The sequence below is a fragment of the Vigna unguiculata genome, chromosome 11, assembly GCF_037176805.1.
Source record: "Vigna unguiculata cultivar grain cowpea cultivar isolate G323 ecotype 2 chromosome 11, ASM3717680v1, whole genome shotgun sequence".
NCBI lineage: Eukaryota > Viridiplantae > Streptophyta > Magnoliopsida > Fabales > Fabaceae > Vigna > Vigna unguiculata.
This window is the reverse complement of record NC_140802.1, coordinates 24,330,984-24,351,231: the sequence shown is the minus strand read 5'-3', so window position 1 is coordinate 24,351,231 and position 20,248 is coordinate 24,330,984. Positions and strand designations below refer to the sequence as shown.

The following is a 20,248-nucleotide window of genomic DNA, read 5'->3' as shown; positions in this document are numbered from 1 at the left end:
CTTGATTTGGGGGAGGTTTTGCGCCTCCCTTTTATGAGCTCTTGTTCCATCTTTTCTAAGGGTACTACCCCTAGCTTTGGTTAGGCCATCCCTCTTTTCTAGACCACTCTTCTTCTCATACTTGCGCATTGGGTCTTCCTTTTGAGCCTTGCAAGAGAAGAAAGAATGGTGATGTCCATCTTGCTTTGAAAATCTTTTTTTAGAGGCAAGTAACACTTTGGAGGTAACTTGCTCTTTTTCTTTTTCATCTTTTCTCTTATCTTTCACTTTATTTTGGTCCTCATTTTCTTGATTGGGTGAGAGAGGTAGGAGTGTGAACTTCTTGCCTTGGAAGGAGAAAGCATAGGTGTTAGCATGGCCATCATAAAAGACTTTTCTATCAAATTGCCATGGCCTACCTAACAAAATATGAGTTTCTTCCATAGGCACAACATCACATAACACCTCATCTTTAAAATTTCCAATTGAAAAGTTAATGAGGACTTGTTGAGTTACTTTAATGTCTTCTTTCTTAAGCCATGATAGCTTGTAGGGCTTCGCATGAGGGATAGTTTTCAAGCCAAGCTTGTCCACAACCCTTGTGCTAGCCACATTTACACAACTTCCATTATCTATTAGGAGGGGACATAGTTTGTCTTTGATATGACACCTTGAATGAAAAAGGTTTTGTCTTTGAGAAGGGTCAACTTCCTTGGAAACTTGTCTTAGTTGGTGCCTTATCATTAACAATCCACCTTCAAGGGGTTTAATCCTTTCACTTGAAGAAGAAGTGTGGGAAGAAGTACTTTTGGGGGAAGGGGGAGAAGAATGTTCACTCTCTACTTCTTTTTTAAGGTTTAAGGCCATGGTTCTTTTGGTGGGACAATTTGAAGCTATGTGCCCATATCCCAAACACTTAAAACATTTTATAGAACTTGTCCTTGTACCTTGAGAAGAATTAGGAGTTTCATTAGAAGGCCTAGACGAATTAGTCCTAGGAGGTGGGTCTTTGGAACTCTTGAGTGGTGATTTATCATGTTTTCTTTCTTTATCTTTCCAAGTACTAGAATAGTAGTCATTGTATGAACCACTCCTCTTGGCCTCTTTTTTCTTTTGCAATTGAGTTTCAACTTTGATAGCCAAATGTAAAACTTTTTCAAGAGAGGAGTACTCATATAACTCTACTAAATCTTGTATGTCCCTCCTTAACCCACTCACAAATCTAGCTACCTTTTCCTCTTCACTTTCAAATTGGAGTCCTACTTTTAGAAGCATGGACTCCATTAACTTGTAATATTCATCCACACACATGGACCCTTGTTGAAGCCTTTGGAGCTTCAAAAGAGTCTCCCTCCTATAGTAGGAAGGAACAAATCTAGCGCGCATCAAATTTTTAAGGTCCCTCCAAGAAGTCGCGAGTGACTCTTGGTTAATATTGTCCATACATAATTGATGCCACCAAGTCATGGCATAATCCTCAAACTCTAAGACTACAAACTCTACTTGCTTTTGATGACTAACTACATGAATGGTAAAAATTTGGTCCACTTTTTGTTCCCACTCAATGTAGATGTTGGGGTCATTTTCTCCTTTGAACTTAGGAAACCTTGGAGTTTGCTTCTCTTGTGATGGTTTGCGCCTAGAATGCCCTCTTTTCCTAGCCTCTCTTTCTTGCTCCTTAGCTTCAAGCCTTTGAATGTGCTCTTGGATTCTTAGGTCACTTTGCTCCTTGTCCTTTCTCAATTGTTCAAAGGCCTCCTTCCTAGAGAACTCCAAATCTCGAAGTAATCTCATCAATGTATTGTTTTTGTTTGGAGTATGTGCATTTGATAAACTTGCCATGATTCCTACAACAAAACACTCAAAGCCAAGACAAAATAAATGAATTAGGGGTTAGACAACATGAAAACCGAGACCAATTCCAACCCAAGTGTTTAGATCACTCTCCCAAAGTAATAAGGCAAGGCTACACTCAAAGCTCCTCCAAAGGAGTGAAGCAAACACTTTTAAAAACTTGTTCAAAACCTTTCAAATGCAAGACAAGTGATTCGGCCACAACATCCCAAGAGTTTCAAGAAAAGAAAACTACTAAGACACAACAGAGAACACCTAGTGACAAGCAAGAAAAGCACAAAAACAAGAAAGTTTAACTTCTAAGGAATTTTTTTTTTAAAGACAAAACTTGAACAAGACTAAAGCAATGAAAAACACTTTTAAAGACTCTATGGAAAGCATTTGAACAAGCCAAGATTATACCTCAAATTATGCATACACCAAGAAAGATCATAACCAAGTTAAAGCATGGAACTAATTTGCCAATATCACCCAAAATCCAAGTATAAAATTTGGTAGCATAACACCTAGTAAAAATGGCCAAATGGATTCACCAAGCAACACATGAGCTCTCTTCCAAACTGTTTTTGGTCATGAAAATAATTTTTCTTTTCAAAACTAGGTACTTAAGATGATGAGAAGGATATTTTAGGGTGTCTTGAACACTTAGTTCCTTAAAAATTAGGTCAAAATCAATTTCAAGGAGCATGCTACAACAAAAGGCATAGATCTCATACAATAGCTCAAATACTTAGAAACAAGAATAGGAAAACTCAAAGAAGCATATGACATATGACTCAAGCAAAAGTTAGACACATTTAAAGACTCAACATGACATATACAAAGACACAAACATGTAGCTATCATGCATTTAAACTCATGGATTTGAGGCTCAAAGAGTAAGCATCAAAAGACATGTTATCCAACCACATTTAGGAGCAAAAGAGTCACAAAACCGAAGCCAAAATTGCCACAACATAACCTGAAAACGTTGTTTTTCGTATTCTCGGCAGCTCTGACCTTTGCTCACTCATTTGATCATAACTCTCTCCACAGAACTCCAAATGCGTTACTTCTTTTTTTGTTGGAAACTAGACTCACAGAGCTTTCTTTTGATATAAAGAAAGTTACTTTTGGACCACTGAGCTAGCTGCAGTATTTTTTACAAAAACGCACACGTTGCTGCCAGCACTGTTTTTATGTGGACCATTGAAAGATAGCTACACAAGACAAGGTTAGAACATGAAAACACCATATTCAAGGACAACCAAAGCTCTAGATACCAAATGATGAAGGATTATCTTGTTCCTTTTCAAGATTATTGAATATGGTGTGAGTTGATTAAGAAAGCTAAGTGAAATCCCCACTAGACATTAAGATAGCAAGCTATCTAGATGTGAAGGTTCCTTTCACAAAGCTCAAAAGAAGAAGATGATGGATTGATTCAAAATGAAAAGGCAATAGAAAGCACATAAATCATAGAAAACCAAGAACAATTAAAGGAAGAAGAAAACATAAAATGGAAAGGGAAGAAATGGTAAAAATGTGAGAAGCACGCCACTACAAGGCTAGGCTAGAAGCCATGGCAACCTTGAAGATGAGTGGATGTGTGCCACCACTTGCTATGCAAGATAAGGCTTAAAAGTATTCACTCCCAAGGGAGGAAACTCTCACAAATGGTTGAGACACAAGAGTGTTTTTACTTCAAAATGTTCAACCCTTTTACATGTCTAGGAGCACCCCTTATATAGAAGAATTTAGGGGCCTCTAAGCAAATAAAAGATACCTAAGGATGTCACTACAAAAACCTAACCCTAGCTTCTAGAAGCTAGGTCAAATAAGGTTACAAAAATGAAAGACAAAAGACCAACTATGGTGTGTGCAAGGCTAATTTCGTTCTAGCACAAAAGGAGACAAAGAATGTGTCTCATATGTCTCCAAAAAGTGGCCAAAGTGTGCTAAAAACAAAGGAGACCAAAGGTACATAGGTACACTTGCTTCATGGCTTTTACTTTATGCTTTATGCCTTTGCTTTACTCTCTCCTCCACATCATTTATGCTCCCCAATCACCATGCGCCACCTAGCATTGCTTTCTTACTCCTAATTAACCTACAAAGCAAATAAACATAGATTAGCATGTTGGCTTAAGTTAAGTCAACTATAGTCAACAAGTCAAACCTAGTCAAAGGTCAACAAGTCAACTAAAGTTGATTCAACTAAGTCAACTTAGGGAATCAAAAATAACAAACACAAATGAAAGGGATTAAGGATTAGTGAACTTCCTTTCTAAACATGCTTAGTCTTCTTAAGCATGTGCCTTCATCCTTGCTTGGGGTCAATCCTTCATCAGGCCTACTAGCAGTAAGATACAACAAAGAACCTATCATGCCTCTAAACATAGTTTGATTTACCTCTATTCCTGATTCATCTTTATCTAAGTAGCAGGAGGTTCCCATAGGAGTACTTGCTTCCTTAGCAGTATCCATTCCAAATTTCTTAAGTACTTCTTTGCAGTACTTAGATTGAGAAATGAAAGTTCCATTTTCCATTTGCTTAATTTGAAGACCCAAAAAGAATGTCAACTCTCCCATCATTGACATTTCAAACTCTCCTTGCATTATGCTTGCAAAGCTTTTACATAGTGAACTATCAGTAGACCCAAATATTATGTCATCTACATAAATCTGAACTAGCAAAATATGTTTATTTACTCTTTTGATAAACAGAGTTAAATCAATTTTACCTCTTTCAAAATCATTTTCTAACAAAAATGTACTGAATCGTTCATACCAAGATCTAGGTGCTTGTTTTAATCCATACAATGCTTTCTTTAATTTATAAATGTGATTAGGAAACTTATAGTCTTCAAAGCCAGGTGGTTGTTCAACATACACATTTTCTTTTATAAATCCATTTAAAAAAGCACTTTTGACATCCATCTGATATAGTTTGAATTTCATGAGAGAAGCATAGGCAAGAAGTAAGCGTATAGCTTCTAACCTGGCAACTGGAGCATAAGTCTCATGATATCGCTGTCGTTAGGCGATCAAATTACCACTACTTTAGCAACTTCAGTATTGCCAGTTTGTAGTGAAGAAAATAGTTAGGGTTAAGATAACCCTGAGTCGTCTCACAACGAATACGGAATTGATCTCAAATATTTGATTCTCAAAAATGCAATTTAAAACTAGCAACTATAAAAATAGGGGGGGTTTTGTTATGCAAAGAAAATGACACGGAAGATTGTAAACACAGTAATAGTAAATAGGTGAATTCCACTGCTTTTTCTAAATAAGATTCTTCATTGGTTATCTAGAGATTATTGTTAAATTAATTATTGTTGTTGATTTACAAATCAATCAATGTAAAGACTCAATTCATTTGTTGGCATCCTCACTTTTAATCAAAGTACAGTCTCAATTAAAAGTGAGAATTGTTAGATTGTCCATAGTAAATTCAATCAAAGTACAGTCTCAATTAATTTTACTATGCCTAATCATGTCTATTCCTTTGTTTCTTTACCAAATAGAAAACTTAATTAATCAAAGTAAAGTCTTGACTAATTTTAGTTAAAGTAATTACCTCTAATCAAATTAAAGTCTCAATTATTGGCAAAAACTTATTTAATCAAATGAAAGTCTCTAAACAAAATCAAAGTAAAGTCTCAATTTTATTTAAAAACCTCTTAACTCATATGATTAGCATGCATGTAGATTTAAAATCATTATTTTCTATTCAATTTAGAAGCAAAGGACATAGATAAACAAAAACCACAACAATAATCAAAATAACAAAACATATAAATTCATCTAACCTCAGAATCCATTTAAGAAATTACAGTGGAATCAACCCTTAAAAGCTTAGCCCTCCATGGCTTTGATGGAATACATGATGATATGAAGGAAAGAAAATAAAAGAAAGAATGAGAGATGTGGTGGAGAAGGTATCTGCCAAAACCAGAGAGTTCTAAGTGTCTAAGCTGTAAGCTCTAAATTTCAGTCGTGAATTGTATCCCGCTTCTACTCCCTTAAGTCTCTTTATATAGGCTTCCACTGGACTTTGGGCTTTATCTGTCAGTTGCTAAAATCTTTTATTTTTATTTAATTAATTAGCAACTTAATTTCTGTCCAATTTCCAATTCTGCCCCTCTTATTTAAGCATTTTTACCAAATTGACCAGAATTTGACCAGAATTGACTGCTGACTTTGACTAGTTGACTAGAGTTGACCAGTTGACCAGTTTGACTGTCCTATCAGACGCTGACACGTGGCAGTGCAGATTCTCTCTCCAGAATTAGGGTTTCACTCTCACACTCTTCTCCCTCCCTCGTGACGGCGGCTGCTCCGACGTGTGGCTGCTCTGGCGAGCTCGCGGTGGCTGCAGAACAGGTGGTGAACTGCACGGTGGTCCGGCGAGCGGAGGTGTGGCAGTTCTGTTGCAGCGGCGTGGTGGTCGTGGTGGTGTGCTCGTCTCGCGCGTTGCAGAGGTGAGAAGATGGTGCCGCGATGATGGTGGCGCTGCGGAGCTGTTGGACGCGAGAATGGAGAAGATGGTGGTGTGCTCGCGGTGGCTCGCGGTGGCTGCGGAAACGGAGCACGCGATTTGTGGTTGCAGGTTCGTGGTGGCTCTCTGTGGAGAAGATGATGCTGCGACGGAAAGGATGGTTGTTGTGGTGGCCGCCATGGTTGTGCGTGATGACCGTGCTCCATGGCTGCTGGTGTTCGCGGACGGAGTTGTTGGATCTGTTGCAGGTTCTCGCGGTGGTGGCTGGTGCGTCGCCGGCGAGGTTGGCGGCGGCGGCTGCCGTGGAGGGTGGAAGGGAAGGAGAAAATTAGGGTTAGGGTTTTGGGAGATGAAGGTGATGATGACGTGGCAAGATCTCAGTGGTCAATTGGGTGAGTGGAGGATTATCACACGTGGCTTGTTCTGGTTGGCTAATTCTAAGAGGTGGGGATTGCCACATGGCATAATCTGGTTGAGTGGAGTTTAAGTGGTAGGAGGGGTGCAACTTAGTGAAAACTGGGGGTGCAGATCAGGTTTTTGTGGTCCACTTGAGGAAGGAGTGTGCAAATAAAAACTGGGGGTGCATTTAGCTCCTGATTTATTCTTTTTCAAAATTCTTGATTTTGGACTTATTTTGTAACTTTGAATATTTCAAAATCACATTATTAATTAACCAAAAATAAATTCCAGCTGCAGTAACAAACGTTAGAATATCCAATAATATTTTATGCAACTAAAATCAATTTTTACGCCACTTTTACCAAACTTACTCAATAAATCCAATAATCACAAATCCTAATTAAATCAATCTTTAAGCACAAAAAATTCAATTAAATCCCCAAATTTAAATATTAAATGAGGGCAAAAATTTGAACTCATCACACACCCACACTTATCCTTTTGCACTCCTGGGCAAAATTGAACAATTTCAAAACTTTATTCTGAGGTCTTTTATTCCATATTTTCAGTGGATTAAAGAAATGAATACCAATGGAAACAGATCAATCTTCTAGAAATCATGTTGTCATGCACAAACAAATGGATAAAATTCTGTTTTTCACACATGAGTTAATCTTTTGAGTTTACAAGTTTAATCAAATATGAAAGAGAAACACTCAAGTTAAATATATATTTTCTCACCAAGATTCGCTCAAGTGTTTTGGCTTGTGTTTTCACTCAAAATACCCATGCAAGTAAACACTCTCAATGCTTAGCAAGACTCTAATATTCACAGCTTTCAGAAAACATGCATTCAAAAATCATGAGGACTTTTAACAGGTTATAATGAGGCCAAGGCAAAAGTAGGAAAAACTTTAGGATTTGTGTGTTTTTGAAATAGTAAGGAAGAAAGAGTTATGGAGCATAGTTTCAAAAACAATCTTTACTTCTTCTTCTTCTTTTTTTCTCTTTTATCCTTTGTTGCTCTTTTTTTTTTTTTTTCAGACAACAATCATTTTTCATTTCAACACTCTGTCATCAACAATTATTTTCCTTTTGCCATTTTTACAACTTTGTGGGGGAAATACTCACCCCCACACTTTATTCCTCAACCAATCTCACATAATCCACTAGCTCCTTCTTTCTCCCTAAGGTAAGGAAAAAAAAATGGTCTTTTTCTTTTTAAGGTTTAACAGTATGCTCAGAACAAGAAAAAGAGGTTTAAGCTCAAGGGCTACCAATGGATCAATGTTATGGTTAGCTTATTTGGCCAAGTAGCTAAAAACAAGAAATGCCTCAGTCATATCAAATCATGCATGTTCACCTAAGATGCAAAACAACAGAATCAAGCTAAACATTTGAGTACCAACAAGACATAAGCAAATCACACAAGAAAAATAGGAATGACACATGGTAGTTCATCCTTACAATAAAGCTCAAAACTCACAAGGTCAAAAACTCTTTCACAAAAGATTTATTCCAGAAACTCTCAAATCAACTCAATCAGTAAATCACAGAAACAATCCATTCATAGCACATGACTTTTATTTTCCCAGAATTATGATCGTTCCAATTAGTGAATCAAATCCAAAAATCCAATGTCAATATGTTTTATTGAAAACAGAAACTTTTTTTTTTTAATAAAAACAAGCAGAAAACAAAATTAGAAAAGGAAAAACAAAACAAATAGAAACAGAAACAGAAAAAGGGGGAAATCTCCCCACACCCCCACACTTTATCCATGCATTGTCCTCAATGTATTCAATATGTATAAAATGCAAAGAAAAAGTATGAAGTGTACTTACCTCCTCAAGGTGGAAGGTATGAGGGAGAAGTCAAGTTCATCCCATCCATCGTCTTATTCAGCATATCTTGATTTTCATTGAATATCCGAAGACGATGCCCATTAACTTTAAAAGTTCTTGCTGAAGATTCTTCCTTGATCTCCACTGCTCCATAAGGGAAGACTTCTGTAACAATGTATGGTCCTTCCCAAGTAGAACGCAACTTACCACTCATGTGACCAAGCTTAGATTTGTATAGTAACACCTTCTGGCCTACCTTGAAATCCTTTCTAGCCACAAGCTTTTGGTCATGGAACTTCTTGGTTTTCTCTTTGTAGAACTTTGAATTTTCATAGGCTGCAAGCCTAATCTCCTCTAGTTCTTGCAACTGAAGTTTTCGCTCATTTCCTGCTTCTTCCAAATCCAAGTTGCATGCTTTCACGGCCCAATAGGCCCGATGTTCAATCTCCACAGGTAGATGACAAGCCTTCCCAAAAACCACCCTGAAAGGTGACATACCTATAGGTGTTTTGTAGGCTGTCCTGTGCGCCCAAAGTGCTTCATCCAATCTTGTGGCCCAATCCTTTCGACTAGGCTTCACTACTTTCTCTAGTATCTTTTTAATCTCTCTGTTAGAGATCTCTGCTTGTCCATTGGTTTGGGGGTGATATGGTGTAGCAATGCGATGTGTCACCCCATACTTCTTCAACATGTTCTCAAGTAGCCTATTACAGAAATGGGTCCCCTGGTCACTGATGATGGCTCGTGGTATCCCAAATCTGCAGAAAATGTTAGACCTGACAAAACTCATAACAACTCGAGAATCATTAGTCCTTGTAGCTATGGCTTCCACTCATTTGGAGACATAGTCTACAACAAGCAAAATATAAGAAAACCCAAAAGAAGGAGGAAAAGGACCCATAAAATCAATACCCCAAATATCAAATACCTCACAATATAGCATGGGTTGTTGAGGCATTTCATCCCTTCTTGTAATGGATATGGCTGCCCTTTGGCACTGCTCACAATTTTCATATACCCTCTGTGCATCTTTAAAAATGGTAGGCCAATATAATCCACAATCCAACACCTTCCTACCTGTTCTTTGTGTGCCATAATGTCCCCCAAAAGGAGACGAATGACAGAACTCAAGCACATGAGGTATCTCGATATCTGGAACACACCTCCTTATGACTTGGTCACTACCAATGCGCCATAAGATTGGGTCTTCCCATATATAGTACTTTGCCTCACTTTTTAGCTTGATTCTTTCATATTTGGAGAAGGAAGGAGGAATAGCAGAAACAACCAAATAGTTAACAATGTCAGCAAACCAAGGTTCAGGAAACATACCTTTCACAGCAGTCAATGCTAGGAGGACTTCATCAGGAAAGTCATCCTTAATAGGAATGTTATCTTCTCCATTTTCAATCCTGCTAAGATGATCGGCTACCAAGTTATGTGCTCCACTTCTGTCTAGAATCTCAATGTCAAACTCTTGGAGCAGTAGCATCCATCTGATCAACCTTGGTTTCGAATCTGCTTTCTTCAGAAGGAATTTTAATGCTGCATGATCAGTATAAACAATTACCTTGGAACCAAGTACATACGGTCTGAATTTGTCCAAGGCAAACACAACAGCCAATAATTCCTTCTCAGTCGTGGTGTAGTTAGCCTGCGCTGTGTCCAACGTTCTGGAAGCATAATATATCACATGTGATAGCTTCCCATCTTTTTGTGCAAGCACCGCTCCTACTGCAAAGTTTGATGCATCACACATCAGCTCGAACGGTAATGTCCAGTCAGGTGGCTGGATGATAGGAGTGGTGGTAAGCGCCTTTTTCAATGTATCAAACGCATCTTTGCACCTCTCTCCAAAGTCAAATACTATATCCTTTTGCAACAAGTTGGAGAGAGGGTTGGCTATCTTGCTGAAGTCCTTGATAAACCTCCTGTAAAATCCTGCATGTCCAAGAAAAGATCGAACCTCTTTCACAGAAGAGGGGTAAGGCAATTGTGAAATAATATCTATTTTAGCAGGATCTACAGATATACCATTCTTGGAAACAACGTGACCTAAAACTATACCTTGTTCCACCATAAAATGACATTTTTCAAAATTTAGAACAAGGTTAGTTTCTTCACATCTCTCCAAGACTCTAGCAAGATTAGACAAGCAATGATCAAAAGATGAACCATATACACTAAAATCATCCATAAAAACCTCAATACAATGCTCCAACAAATCTGTAAAAATACTCATCATACATCGTTGAAATGTTCCAGGAGCATTGCAAAGGCCAAATGGCATTTTTCTATAAGCATATGTACCGAATGGACAAGTAAAAGTAGTCTTATGTTGATCCTCTGGGGCAATACAAATCTGAAAATACCCAGAGAATCCATCAAGAAAACAGTAATGAGACTTACCTGCCAATCGATCTAACATCTGGTCCATGAATGGTAAAGGGAAGTGGTCCTTCCTGGTGGCCTGGTTTAGTCTTCTATAATCAATACAGACCCTCCAGCTATTCTGAATACGAGTAGGAATCAACTCGTTCTTCTCATTCTTGACCACGGTGATCCCAGATTTCTTGGGGACCACATGTACAGGACTCACCCAAGTGCTGTCAGAAATGGGATATATAATACCTGCTTGTAGCAACTTGGTGACTTCTTTCTTCACAACCTCCATCAGCTGAGGATTCAGTCTCCTCTGAGGTTGCCTCACTGGCTTAGCATCCTCCTCCAAGAGTATTCTGTGCATGCAGAAAGAAGGACTAATACCAGGAATATCTGCCAAAGTCCAGCCTATTGCTCGCTTGTGATCTTTGATAACCTGCAATAGCTTTTGTTCCTGCTCGTTAGTAAGCAAGGCAGATATAATAACAGGGAGTTTCCCATCCCTCTCAAGATAAACATATTTCAAATGAGATGGTAAAGGTTTCAACTCCAAAGTGGGTGGCTGTTCCACAAATGGCAACATTTTACTGCCTAAGGTAATTTCAGCCACCTCAGCATCACACTTGGACGCCACAGAGGTATCAAATAGTGACACCACGTCCTCAACATCACCTGTTTTGCAATTTTCTCTTTCGTCTAAAATTGAGCCCGAAACATTCGAAAAAGAAAAATCCAAAGAAAAACCAGATAAAGCGTCCAAAAGTCCAAAAGCATAATTGTTCACTACATTACTCAATAAATCAATGCAAAACAAAGAATGGTCTTCAATTGGGTGCTTCATGGCTTCTAGCACGTTGAACTGCACCTTCTCATCTCCTATCTCCATAGTCAAGGATCCTGCATGCACGTCTATCTTGGTACGTGCTGTCATCATGAATGGTCTTCCCAAGATGATTGTGGTTGAACTCATTCCTTCATCATCCTTCATGTCCAAGATATAGAAATCTGCAGGAAAAATTAACTTGTCCACACGGACAAGCACATCTTCTAGCACACCTGCAGGGTTAACTGTGCTACGGTTGGCCAACTGAATGACCACACCAGTAGACTTAAGAGGTCCAAGATGAAGTGAAGTAAAAATAGATAAAGGCATTACATTAATTGAAGCTCCTAAATCTAACATAGCATTGTCAAACTTAGTACTTCCTATAATGCAGGGAACAGAAAACATACCTGGATCCTTACACTTTTGCGGCATTCTGACTGCAGGCTTCTTGATTAAGCTAGAGACATTTCTTCCCATGTTCACTACCTCTTTGTCCATAATACGCCTTTTATGTGTACATAATTCTTTGAGAAACTTGGCGTATTTAGGAATTTGTCTCACAGCATCCAACAAAGGAATGTTTATCTCCACTTTCTTGAAGGTATTCAGGATTTCTTTGTCTAACTCCTCCATCTTTTTAGTTTTTGGTTTCAAACGGTTTGGATAGGGAGGAGGAGGAGAATAAGGAGAAGGATTTTCAGAGGAAGTATTAGGGGATACCAACCTGGAGTTATCACTGGGTGCAGGCATCTCAGATGTTGCTTGTGTTGCTTCATCTGATCTTCCTCTTTCATCATTAGGTACAACTTCATTGTCCTTATCTTCATCTTCTTGGGCATCCCCAAGACCTTGTATTTGCTTACCCGATCTTAAAGTAATAGCACTTACATTTCTCGGGTTGATTACAGTTTGTGCAGGCAAATTGCTTGAGCCTTGTTGAGACTTCATCTGATTTAACTCATTTGCCATTTGTCCAATCTGGTTCTGCAAGTTTTGATTGGTTGCTTCCATCGTCTGTTTCAACTCATTGATTTGTCCCTTCATCATGTCAGCCATCATTTTCATCATTGCCTCCATGTTTGAATCACCAGAGGTTGCAGTTGGTTGTGGTTGTTGCCTCTGTTGAGGTGGAACATAGACTTGTTGGTGTTGAGGCTGTTGATTTCCCCATTTCTGGCTGGGATATTCCTTCCAATCTGGGTTGTACTTGTTGGAGGACAAATCATGGTTGTATTGCTGCCGAGGTGGTCTATTATTGCCATAGATGTTTGCAGCATATGCCTGAGGTTGTTCATTGTCTAACGTCCCTGTCTCTTTTAACATAGAACAAGCCTCTGTAGGATGATTAGTAGAAGCACAAATTCCACATAAAGTAGAAGGGATAGGCTTTTTCTGTAAGTCTGTCAAGGTCCTTACCATGGCTGCTAAGTCATCCAACTTCCCTTCTAATTTCTTGTGATCTGCAACATATGAAGCTTCTACTCCATGGGTTCCCTTCAATAGAGTTATAGAATTACTCCTTGTGGAAAATTGTTGATGGTTCGATGCCATAGTTTCAATCAATTGTCTTGCATTTGTTGGCGTTTTGTCCACCAATGACCCTCCACTTGCAGCATCTATCATTTGTCTATCCATGATACTCAATCCCTCATAAAAGTATTGAATGAGGAGATGCTCGTTTATTTGGTGATGAGGACATGAAACACATAACTTTTTGAATCTTTCCCAATACTCGTGAAGACTTTCTCTTTCTTGTTGCCTTATCCCATAAATATCTTTGCGAATAGCAGCAACTCTAGATGCTGGAAAATACTTTTCCAGAAATAATCTTTTCAGAGTCTCCCAGGTATTGATGGATCCTGGCGGAAGGCAGTATAACCAATTCTTAGCGGCATCTTGCAATGAGAATGGAAAAGCCTTAAGCTTGATATGTTCCTCTGTCACTGTTGTAGGTCTCATGGATGAACAAACAACATGAAATTCCTTCAAGTGATGGTACGGGTCTTCTCCTGCTAATCCATGGAATTTGGGTAAAAGATGGATTAACCCAGACTTAAGCTCACATTCTCCATCTGGATATTGGATGCACATGTTTTGTGTAATTGCTGCATCCGGTGAAGCCAACTCTCTTATTGTTCTTTCTTCCATTCTATCTTCTTGAATTTCTGGTTCAGGTGATGGATCAGAAGATATGTTAATCACCAGAGGTGATTCTAGTGGTACACTTTCAGTGGTAGGTTCAGATGATGATGGTGCTCCTTCAGTAGAACACCTGAGATCAAGTCTCCTACGTGATTTACGCAAGTTCCTTTCAAGTTCTGAATCAAGTTGATAGAATTGACCCGGATTGGCCCGAGTCATGCACTATGCAGGTCCACCTGAAAGTGTTTCCCTGTGTGTTTTTTTTCTTCCTATTCTTGTTTTGGAGAAAGATTTCAAGAAAGAAATGAGTTAAGATGTCGTTGGGTCTACTCCCAGGAAAGAGAGGTGCGTCACAATGGACAACTTAAATACCAAGTCTTTCCTAGACAGAGTTTTCCAAACTAGTCTTAAAAAATTTCTTAAAAGAAATTCTTAATCAAAACAAAAATAGAAATTTGCTTGGAATATATTAACAGAAAACTAGATACTACAAAATAACAAATTATATCAAACTTATATGTGTAAAATAAATAAAAAATAAAAAATAAAATAAAATAAATTAAAATAAAATAAAATAAAATAAATAAAAACAGAATCAAAATAAAAGAAATACTAACCGTATTCCCCGGCAACGGCGCCAAATTTGATATCGCTGTCGTTAGGCGATCAAATTACCACTACTTTAGCAACTTCAGTATTGCCAGTTTGTAGTGAAGAAAATAGTTAGGGTTAAGATAACCCTGAGTCGTCTCACAACGAATACGGAATTGATCTCAAATATTTGATTCTCAAAAATGCAATTTAAAACTAGCAACTATAAAAATAGGGGGGGTTTTGTTATGCAAAGAAAATGACACGGAAGATTGTAAACACAGTAATAGTAAATAGGTGAATTCCACTGCTTTTTCTAAATAAGATTCTTCATTGGTTATCTAGAGATTATTGTTAAATTAATTATTGTTGTTGATTTACAAATCAATCAATGTAAAGACTCAATTCATTTGTTGGCATCCTCACTTTTAATCAAAGTACAGTCTCAATTAAAAGTGAGAATTGTTAGATTGTCCATAGTAAATTCAATCAAAGTACAGTCTCAATTAATTTTACTATGCCTAATCATGTCTATTCCTTTGTTTCTTTACCAAATAGAAAACTTAATTAATCAAAGTAAAGTCTTGACTAATTTTAGTTAAAGTAATTACCTCTAATCAAATTAAAGTCTCAATTATTGGCAAAAACTTATTTAATCAAATGAAAGTCTCTAAACAAAATCAAAGTAAAGTCTCAATTTTATTTAAAAACCTCTTAACTCATATGATTAGCATGCATGTAGATTTAAAATCATTATTTTCTATTCAATTTAGAAGCAAAGGACATAGATAAACAAAAACCACAACAATAATCAAAATAACAAAACATATAAATTCATCTAACCTCAGAATCCATTTAAGAAATTACAGTGGAATCAACCCTTAAAAGCTTAGCCCTCCATGGCTTTGATGGAATACATGATGATATGAAGGAAAGAAAATAAAAGAAAGAATGAGAGATGTGGTGGAGACGGTATCTGCCAAAACCAAAGAGTTCTAAGTGTCTAAGCTGTAAGCTCTAAATTTCAGTCGTGAATTGTATCCCGCTTCTACTCCCTTAAGTCTCTTTATATAGGCTTCCACTGGACTTTGGGCTTTATCTGTCAGTTGCTAAAATCTTTTATTTTTATTTAATTAATTAGCAACTTAATTTCTGTCCAATTTCCAATTCTGCCTCTCTTATTTAAGCATTTTTACCAAATTGACCAGAATTTGACCAGAATTGACTGCTGACTTTGACTAGTTGACTAGAGTTGACCAGTTGACCAGTTTGACTGTCCTATCAGACGCTGACACGTGGCAGTGCAGATTCTCTCTCCAGAATTAGGGTTTCACTCTCACACTCTTCTCCCTCCCTCGTGACGGCGGCTGCTCCGACGTGTGGCTGCTCCGGCGAGCTCGCGGTGGCTGCAGAACAGGTGGTGAACTGCACGGTGGTCCGGCGAGCGGAGGTGTGGCAGTTCTGTTGCAGCGGCGTGGTGGTCGTGGTGGTGTGCTCGTCTCGCGCGTTGCAGAGGTGAGAAGATGGTGCCGCGATGATGGTGGCGCTGCGGAGCTGTTGGACGCGAGAATGGAGAAGATGGTGGTGTGCTCGCGGTGGCTCGCGGTGGCTGCGGAAACGGAGCACGCGATTTGTGGTTGCAGGTTCGTGGTGGCTCTCTGCGGAGAAGATGATGCTGCGACGGAAAGGATGGTTGTTGTGGTGGCCGCCATGGTTGTGCGTGATGACCGTGCTCCATGGCTGCTGGTGTTCGCGGACGGAGTTGTTGGATCTGTTGCAGGTTCTCGCGGTGGTGGCTGGTGCGTCGCCGGCGAGGTTGGCGGCGGCGGCTGCCGTGGAGGGTGGAAGGGAAGGAGAAAATTAGGGTTAGTGTTTTGGGAGATGAAGGTGATGATGACGTGGCAAGATCTCAGTGGTCAATTGGGTGAGTGGAGGATTATCACACGTGGCTTGTTCTGGTTGGCTAATTCTAAGAGGTGGGGATTGCCACATGGCATAATCTGGTTGAGTGGAGTTTAAGTGGTAGGAGGGGTGCAACTTAGTGAAAACTGGGGGTGCAGAACAGGTTTTTGTGGTCCACTTGAGGAAGGAGTGTGCAAATAAAAACTGGGGGTGCATTTAGCTCCTGATTTATTCTTTTTCAGAATTTCTTGATTTTCGACTTATTTTGTAACTTTGAATATTTCAAAATCACATTATTAATTAACCAAAAATAAATTCCAGCTGCAGTAACAAACGTTAGAATATCCAATAATATTTTATGCAACTAAAATCAATTTTTACGCCACTTTTACCAAACTTACTCAATAAATCCAATAATCACAAATCCTAATTAAATCAATCTTTAAGCACAGAAAATTCAATTAAATCCCCAAATTTAAATATTAAATGAGGGCAAAAATTTGAACTCATCATAGTCTATACCTTCTTCTTGTCTGTATCCCTTTGCTACAAGTCTGGCTTTGTTTTTAGTGATGTTTCCATCCTCATCTAGCTTGTTTCTGAACACCCATTTTGTTCCTATTACTTGGTGTGAATCATCCCTAGGAATGAGTTCCCAAACTTCATTCCTTTCAAATTGATTCAGCTCTTCTTGCATTGCAATGCACCATTGATCATCTTGAAGAGCTTCGTCTACACTTTTGGGTTCTATCTGTGAAACAAAGGCAACAGTCATACAGAAATTTGACATATTTCTAGTAACAACTCCCTTTGATATATCTCCAATGACATTTTCCAGAGATAATCCTCTAGGTGATTTCCAGCTTTTGGCAAGATCTTCAGGTTCAGTCAGTGGATTTTCATTTAGATACATCTCATCAAGGGCTTCTTTGAAATATTCTTCATCACCTGCATTTGTTTTATTTGACTCAAGAGGGTTCTCCTCAAGGTCCACAATTTCATCAAAAACAACATGCACAAATTCTTCCATATTCAAGGTTCTTCTATTAAAAATCCTATAGGCTTTACTAGTTAATGAATAACCTAAGAAAATAGCTTCATCAGCTTTAGAATCAAATTTACCCAAATTTTCTTTTCCGTTATTCAGAACAAAGCATTTGCATCCAAATATTTTTAAATGTGCTACATTAGGCTTTCTTCCTTTAAACAATTCATAGGGGATAACCTTTAAAATTGGTCTAATGAGCATTCTATTTAATACATAACAAGCAGTGCTCACAGCATCAGCCCAAAAATATTTAGGCACATCATATTCGTTCAACATGGTGCAAGCTAATTCTTCTAAAGATCTATTTTTCCTTTCTACAACTCCATTTTGTTGAGGAGTTCTAGGTGCAGAAAAATTATGCATAATTCCGTTTTCTTCACAAAAGTTTTCAAATAATTCATTTTGAAATTCTCCACCATGGTCACTTCTTAAAACTTTAATTTTCAAATCTTTTTCATTTTGAACAGCTTTTGCAAATTTTTTAAAAGCTTTGAATGCCTCACTTTTTAGTGTGAGAAAGAAAGTCCATGTATATCGTGAGTAATCATCAACAATAACAAGAGCATAATAATTTCCTCCAAAGCTTTTTGTCCTTGAAGGGCCAAATAAATCCATATGCAAAAGTTCTAAAGGTTTTGATGTAGAAATTACATTTTTTGAATGAAATGAAGATTTTACTTGTTTATCTTTTTCAAACTTTATTTTTGGTAATCCAATTACTAATTCTTTGGAAATTAGTTTGTTTAATTGTTGCATGTTAATATGAGCAGCTCGTTTATGCCATAACCAAGGATTTTCTTCTTTAACAACCAAACAAGTTATATCACTAGATGATGCAGTATCAAGATCAATTAAGTAAATATTATTGTGTCTCATACCTTTTAATGCTACTTCTTTGGAGTCCTTTTGATGAATAGTGCAGTAGTCACTCTCAAATATTACTCTGAGTCCTTTATCAAATAATTGGCTTATACTGAGAAGATTGTGTTTTAGTCCTTCCACATACAGTACATCCTTGATCTCCAAAGTATTTCCTCCACCTACATCACCCGTTCCAAGTATTTTTCCTTTGTTGTTATCCCCATAAGTGACAAATCCTTGTTCCTTCTTTTTAAAGTTCTTAAACTTCTTTTTATCTCCAGTCATGTGTCTTGAACAACCACTGTCAAGATACCACATTGATCTTCTGGATTTAGAAGTCATCTGCAAAATAAGGAAACAATTCATTTAGGTCCCCAACAACTTGTTTGGGTCCTTGGGGTTAGAAAAAATATCTACTTATGAACAGGAACCCAAATATATTTCTTATTAGGAACACCAAGATGTTTGATATTGCATTTGTTTGAAGTATGACCCTTTTTCATGCAATAAAAACATGTAGTAGTACATGCATATGTATTTATAGAATGATATGTTCCTTTTTCTACCCAAACTCTACGAGTTCTTTTAGTTTTATTTTTAAAACTATGATTATGAGCATGCTTTGTCTTATTTGGATTTTTCTTGATTTTAAACTTTTCACAATTTTTATTTTCTAAAGCATCTGCGAGATGTTTTTCCAAAATACATATATCAAACATGTAACTTTTGCATGAAGCACATTCAACAGTTTCTTTATTTTCTAAATTTGAAATTTTATTTTTCAAAAATTCTTCTTCTTCAAGAGATTTTTCAAATTTACTTTGCAAATCTTTAAAATCAGATTTTAACTTTTTATGAGCAGTATCCAATTTACTAGATTTAATAAGCAATTGTTGAAAGGCGTCATTCAAATCATCATAATCATTTTCGTGGCAAGTAGAATTTACCTCACTATCTGAATCATCATGATTGGCCATCAGACATAGATTTGCTTCTTCAATTTCAGAATCGCTAGAATTTGATGAACTTGAGGCATTGTCTTCCCAAGCTATATATGCTTTCTTTTTGAAGAATTTTCTACCCTTCTTTTCTTCACTTTTCTTTGAATTTGGGCAGTCAGCTTTGACGTGTCCAGATTCTCCACATCCATAGCATTTGAAATTTGAGGATGATCCTTGATTATCCTTCTTGTTGCTCTTGAATTGATTTTTACCTTTGGCCTTCATGAATTTTGTAAACTTCTTAATCATGAGACTAAGATTTTCATCATCATCTGAATCTTCTTCTTCCTTTTGTCTTTTGCCTTTAACCACTTCGGTTTTAAAAGCTATGTTCTTCTTTCTTCCAATATCTTCTTCATCATTTAATCTGCCCAATTCAAGCTCATGTTCTCTCAACTTTCCAAACAGAGCTGCCATCGTCATTGTAGCAAGGTTTTGTGACTCCGTGATGGCTGTCACCTTTGGCTGCCAAGTCCTGTTCAAGGATTTAAGAACTTTTATATTTAATTCATCAGTGTCAAAAGTTTTACCTAAACCTTTGAGATGATTGACGATATGTGTGAATCGTTTCTGCACATCGTATATAGTTTCTCCTTGTTGCATCCGAAACATTTCGTATTCTTGGATCAAGGAGTTCTTGCGTGCTCTTTTTACATCGTCTGTTCCTTCATGGGTTACACGCAATATTTCCCACATTTCTTGTGCACTGGTGCATACTAAGATCCTGTAAAACTCATCTAGGGTTAAGGCAGATGAAATTATATTTCTAGCTTTTACATCATATTGGGCTCTTCTATTTTCGTCTGCTGTCCATTGCGAGAATGGCTTTGGTTCCTGCACATCATTTACAATATTAACAGGAACAAATGGACCATTTAAAACAGCATCCCAAATACCCCTATCAACAGATTCCAGAAAAATTTGCATCCTAACTTT

At 37.6% G+C, this 20,248-nt stretch overlaps 2 protein-coding genes across 2 annotated transcripts; both read right to left on the bottom strand.

The window, feature by feature from the left end:
* Positions 1-1,741: 1,741 nt before the first annotated feature.
* On the bottom strand, positions 1,742-13,907 carry LOC146881630 (uncharacterized). The gene is made up of 4 exons (XM_085669267.1): positions 12,572-13,907; positions 11,686-12,517; positions 6,211-6,613; positions 1,742-1,826 (listed from the first exon to the last, which is right to left on the bottom strand). The coding sequence occupies exons 1-4, from the start codon at positions 13,856-13,858 to the stop codon at positions 1,742-1,744; spliced, it is 2,607 nt and encodes an 868-aa protein (XP_085525393.1). The 5' UTR covers positions 13,859-13,907.
* Positions 13,908-17,640: 3,733 nt separating this feature from the next.
* LOC146881629 (uncharacterized) lies at positions 17,641-20,008 on the bottom strand. The gene is made up of 2 exons (XM_085669265.1): positions 19,259-20,008; positions 17,641-17,652 (listed from the first exon to the last, which is right to left on the bottom strand). The coding sequence occupies exons 1-2, from the start codon at positions 20,006-20,008 to the stop codon at positions 17,641-17,643; spliced, it is 762 nt and encodes a 253-aa protein (XP_085525391.1).
* Between the last annotated feature and the right edge of the window lie 240 nt (positions 20,009-20,248).